This window comes from Lonchura striata, chromosome 2, assembly GCF_050655825.1.
Source record: "Lonchura striata isolate lonStrDom1 chromosome 2, ASM5065582v1, whole genome shotgun sequence".
Taxonomy (NCBI): Eukaryota; Metazoa; Chordata; class Aves; order Passeriformes; family Estrildidae; genus Lonchura; species Lonchura striata.
The window spans coordinates 108,238,759-108,244,596 of record NC_140704.1 but is presented as its reverse complement, the minus strand read 5'-3'; the positions used below and the strand labels follow the sequence as shown (position 1 = coordinate 108,244,596).

General features: G+C 41.1%; 1 protein-coding gene across 13 annotated transcripts in view; it reads right to left on the bottom strand.

Moving 5' to 3' along the window:
* The window catches only part of DLGAP1 (DLG associated protein 1), a 405,586-nt gene that overhangs the window by 3,992 nt on the left and 395,756 nt on the right, over positions 1-5,838 (bottom strand). For 11 of the 13 annotated variants that reach the window (XM_021525224.3, XM_085573759.1, XM_085573760.1 and 8 more), the window contains 2 exons: positions 4,804-4,895; positions 2,825-2,977 (listed from right to left, as the gene is read on the bottom strand). In XM_021525224.3, coding sequence (XP_021380899.1) covers positions 2,825-2,977; positions 4,804-4,895 — 245 coding nt within the window. Of the gene's footprint in view, positions 1-2,473; positions 2,978-4,803; positions 4,896-5,838 lie in introns of those variants that run through there. The other 2 variants (XM_085573764.1, XM_085573765.1) reach the window with 1 other exon arrangement.

The following is a 5,838-nucleotide window of genomic DNA, read 5'->3' as shown; positions in this document are numbered from 1 at the left end:
CTGATCAAAGCAGAAGGTTAATGGCATTATACAGCTTCTCAGGGAAAGGCGGGAAAAACTAGGATATATCAGTAGTTAGAACACACATTTTACCTAAGGTTTGTTAGCTCTTATCTGCCTTTCTGTCTTCAGTCAACTGGCTTTTGTGCTCAAGGGTTCATAAACATGGGGCAAGGGCAAAGGGGAGGGGAGGGCCAGCCGCCGTACTACTTCTCCTCGGGGACAGTGCTGCTGGGGCCGGGGCCCCCACTGCTACCTGCTTAGTGCCAGGGACTAGGAAAGAGACAGACCTCCCACCACCAGTGCAGCCGGGAGGGAACGCTGGTCTCAGCAGAGGAACTCTGGAGAGCCCCAGCTCCTGGGCCACCCTCTTCTATCCATGCATAGTTCTAGGTGCTCCTGCAACATGGAGGTGCCATGGCTTTGGTGTTCCCAAATGCAGATGGGAGCTAGCTGTCTGCAGCTGGTGCATCACAAAAAGTGCTTCTTAAAAAAAACACGACATATTAATGTATCTATTTCATAGCAGTTTAGTGACTGCTTAAAAATCCCATGCTTTGGGTCTTGCTGTGCAAGCTCATATGCTCTGGCCTTGTGCTAAATAGGCATGAAGCTACATTCAGCTAGAAATAGAAAATATGATAGGAAAAACTTAAAAACCGTTAAGAGAACAGACATTAATCATCATGGTGGCAGCTAGCTCCAGATATGTGACCAACAAGGAGGGCTTTTATGTATATCCCAGTGCATGTACATACACACATAAAAAACAACAAAAAAACCCTCAAAAAAACCAACCAAAAACCCCTCAGAGAGGGATCTCTCCTGCAAAAGAAAAGTGTATTCAGAACTGAATTTCAGGCATCCACAAAGACTTTGTCAAGTTAATTAGATTGTCTTTTAAGTTACATCCCCTTCCAACTGTGAACATGGTCTCTGAGCAAAGGGATTTTATCACACTACAAAGATCCCATTCTGCCCTTTCGTTTTCTCTCATGCTGCTCACAACAGCTTCCATGGCTCAAAATATAAAGGTGCTTAGTTACACTTATTCATACTTTGCTTTTTCTCTCCAAGGATTAATCTATGTTGCTTAGAAAGGGCCCAGTGGCAAAGGCCAAAGGCAAATATCAATTCCACATGAAGCTTTTTCTTCCTTTTTTAAAAATCCTTTTTTTAAGAAAGGAGATGATCTGTTTCATGTAAAATCATAGACAAATACTGTTGAAACAGGAACACAGTGTAATTCTTTAAAATCTTTACCTGCCTACTGTAGGTCTCTTTCTTCAGCACTACTTAACTTCCTTAAACTTTTAGAGTCTTTTTATTGGAAACACTTTGAAATGTTTTTCAGAAGCAAAGAAAAGGCACATTTTTTTTTCAAGGAAAGCTCTCATTTCTTACTGCTGCAATTGCAAGCACTCAGCCTACCCACTTTACTGTAAAAGCTAATGAAAGACCATACACCAGCATTTCTGTGCATGCATGTTTGGCAGTTTTAACTTCTTTTCTGATAGATACTGGAAAAAAAAAAGAAGATAAGAAAATGACTTGCCTTCAGTACCTTGGGCTAGGAAAACACATTCCCATTCATTCCCCTACAAAACACACTAGGTGTGCACAAATGGTCTGAACATGGCACTCCTAAGTCAGGAATGAATATTTAGTCTTGATTGGAGGAGGAGGAGGAGGAATAGTGCTACCAGCACTGCCTGTACAAGCTTCCTGCTGCAAGATTAACGGGGTTTGATATTATTATGGTTATTTGTCCAAAAGAAAACACCACTTTGGTTATCAGCAGCCAGCTGACCATAATTTGAGGTAGCCAGGACTCCTGTCTGAGACACTGTACCTGCAAATTGTGCTCCCCCTCCTTCTGGTGACCCTACCTGTTGGCTGTGTTCATTGCTATCAGACCAGTCACAGCGGAAATTCAGCCACCAAATTACATACCTACAGGAGCGCGATATTAGACTGTTGATTCCTCTAGGAATGGGTCTGTGCTCTAAGGATTTTCTGAAACATTTGTGTATTTTGGCTCACCCAAATGCTCTTTGTCTTGAGGTGGATAGTGAGGAGAAAAAAAAAGGAGATGGTGCCAAATGAGAATGTAACGTGAAATGTGACTTACACGTGGATGTGGTAGTTTTTCGTGGTGACAAAAGAAAAGTACATTTACCAAAAAAAAATCCAAAAAGGGGAAAAAAAACCCCCACCAAAGCTCCAGATGGTTTTTATGCTACCTCAGATAAACAATACCAGGAAAGTGAATGTGTTTGTGAAATCATCCATTTAAAAACAGCCCAAAATGAATAAAAAACAAACAAATGGAAAAAAAAAAAGTAATTTTTTCATGTAACATTTTGGAAGACATCTTTTTGATATTGCTGTTTGTAACCTGGCTACCAAAGTCAGCGATGGTTACAGTGCTTCCCTAGTATTTTCAGTAACAAAACCTAGAAATCTTGCTGTATGCAATAATATGAACCGTAAATGTGATTTATTTAATTTTAAGAATCAATATATAAGGCAGTTCCTTCCAACGATTGATCATCTAATATGATTAAATGTAAAGCTTAACAAAGTACCACATTCCCATTATCCGATTCACAAAGACAGATTTGGTTTAAAAATACGCCTGAAACATATTACAGATAATATCTCAGATGATTATTATGTAAACATTGTTATTACAATGAAATTAATTTGATATGAGCTTCATTTCACATTTTTAATGTTAACACTGTAACACAGAGGCCTATTTAATCTGTCCAGTATTTGTGCAGGGTTTTAAATGAAGCATACAAAATCTACAGTGTTCTACCTTCTTGTCATGAGGATCCATCTGTTTCCAATTATTGGCCTTTAACTGATGAAGTTCATCAAATTTCATACTAATATTTTCTATGGACAACTGCAGCATATCCCAGAACCCTGCTAAATCCTGCGAGGTCGGTCGTGGATGTGCATTAGGATTCTGTGTAACAGAAGAAAAAAAACATGTTGGCTTTAGTACTTCTTAATGTAAAGAATTTGCGCAAATGGTTACAGATCTGGCTAGCAAAGCAGTTTGAGCAGATCCAAGTGAAGGGTGAGTCTCAGAGAGAGGAACAAAGCAAAGCATTACTTACTGGCAGGTTTTATTTTGAGGAATCTGGCTTGGTGTTGAGCTGCTGTGCCCTGCAAACACCCACTCACCAAAGGCAGTGGGTACCCACCACAGACTAAGGGTGAAGGGCCCCTGTGGCAGGATCTGCCTAGGGATGTTCCTGGGCACAACTGGTGACAATCCTATCTGCACTGAAATGAACTGCCAGCCTCCTCTTTACTTTCATGAGGAAGGATTGCCCACCATGTCACACTTGTAAAAAAGAGTGAAACCTGTGCAAATGTACATTTCCTGCATGTACCAATGGTGATATATCAATGTTTGAACACTTTTTCTGCACTCTGAGAATGTAAGGTTTACAGAAATAAACTAATTTTCTCTTACAGACCTCAGGCCAATTTTTTTTTTTCTGTTGTTGTTTGTTTTGTTGTTTGTTCACCCTACCTGCGCAGGGTGAAAAGCTCAGAAGCTATATGCAGAAGCACAGTAAACCCATTTTTACAGGTATATTTTTTGGGAAGAACAAAACTGGGATACAGGTGGGGAGTATTGTTTTGTGTGTGCAAACTCATTAGCCCAAGAACATTGCTCAGAAATCAGCATCTGGACAGTCAGCATCTTCAACACAGCTTGGGCCAGGCCAAATAAATCCTGTCCCTTCATTGCACCCCACCTCTGAACACTTTTTGCATGCAGTGGGCGTACCCAAAACCTAATTCCTGCTCCACTGGCAAAGCTTGCATGAGGAAGTCTTTCTCCAGGATGTGTCCCTATAAGTTGGTTCCCAGATGAAACTGTTTAAACTGAGATGTTGCATACACTCACTTCAAGCATGTTTGTTCATAAATGCTGAGGACTTCCTACACCAGTCAGCAAGGCTTCATGGGTGCTGTGGCCTTGTCAGACTACACAGATATATTGTTATTAATTTTGTTGTTAATAAATAAATTACTAGTAGCACCTTGCATAACGTTTTATGCACATGTATTATATGCATAATGTTTTTTATGGCTGTCTTATAAAATTTCTATTTGTGCTTTTCACCGTCACACTGACAAAGGATTTTGGTAGGATGATTATACCATGAAAGGTGCAATTATTGAAAACAATAAAGTATATATTTTTAGAGTCATAAGGAGACCAGAGATTATACTTCAATTCCTGGTTTTTCAGTGCTTGACACTAGCAGGTTGCCTGCTCGTAGGCTGTTACTTGCAAAGACGTGCAATCAGAAAGCTTTTTCAGTTGTTATATTAAGAACTCAAAATTTTATTAAGACAGAGCCAGTTTCTGTTGCATTTGTCCACTGAGGTAGATTTTAGTCTGGAGCTTGTTTCCCAGGAACACCTGGGAAAACCCAGCTCAGGAGACTTCTGATCCACTCTCAAAGACCTTAAGGTGTTTAACCCATCCATGTGCCCATGAACTCAATGGTCAAGATCCTTTCTCCTCTAAAGTCAGTAGCAGAGCCTCAGTGATAGTTCACCCAAAGCTTTTTGCCTTTATTTTAAGGGTCTCAAGCTATTGTAAAACTCATGCTGACTCTGACAAGTTTGAGTTACTCCCAAATTCATATCAAGGCCTTTACTGGGAAAACTGCCACGTCAGTCAGAAAATCAGTTTAGTTTATGTAGGATTATTCACAGGGTTAGTAAAAGGCACACATTAGTATCTAGCAGAAAAAAATTACATACCAGGTTTTCTTCACAAAGTTCTCTGAACTGGTAAAATTTCTGAGCCATGAGAAGCTGGGCACTGCCCACTGCAGTTCGAATTTTCCCTAGAACTGAGAGAAAAAAGAAGAGTAAATCACAATGCTTTCTTTGCTGCAGGCAGCTAAAAGCCTATAAAAAGAGGAGAAAGCTCTGCAGCAGTCAGCTCTGGCTTTCAAAAGGTATGTTATCTTTCAGTCACAAAGAGAGAAAAGTTGATAAGTCTAAGGTCAGATCTCCATGAGGCAAAAAATGTGCAAAAGGTTGCTATTACTCTCATTCCTCCAGTGAGACCAGTTGTAACCAGTCGTAATGACAGTGTAAACGTGGCTAATCAAAAGCTTCTGCAGGCTGTATAGAAAGCTCACCAGAAATGTCACCACACGTATCACTGTGACCCAGGCTCTAGCTTTGAATACAAACCCAGATCCCTGCACAAGGACATGCAGCTCTCAAACCCTGTTTGCTTCTCCATCTCACTTAGCAACTCAGGCCTTATAGTCAGGTGCATCTACCAGAGCCCCAGAAAGGGGGTGATTGTTTTACTGCACACCACTGAATCTCATCTGAACCTTCTGAGTACTTTCCATGAGCACAACCCAAGGCTGCTTCTGCCTTTGAATACAAATGCCCAGGAGTACTTCATGGAGTAATGACACCCTGGCCTCTCCTCCTTGCTGTTGGGAGATGTCAGAGTCCTAGCACAGCTGACTGAGGACTTCTTTGTACAGACAGCTGGGTACTTATTGCCCCTTTGGGCTGACCGACTGCTGTGAAGGGCTGCAGTGAACCAGAAGACAGCCCATAGTAAATGCCTCTGAATAAAGCAGGAGCTCACACTGTTTTGTTTGCATTCAGACACTGGGATTTTACAGGGGTAGTTTGGAATACACTGCCCCAAAACGAGGCACAGACTGGTGCATTCAGAGGCTCCCTGGGGAGTTCTGGTCCAGGGGGAGACTCTGTGTTTGTACCTTACATGTGTGTGAACATGTGTGTACGTATGTACCTTTGTAT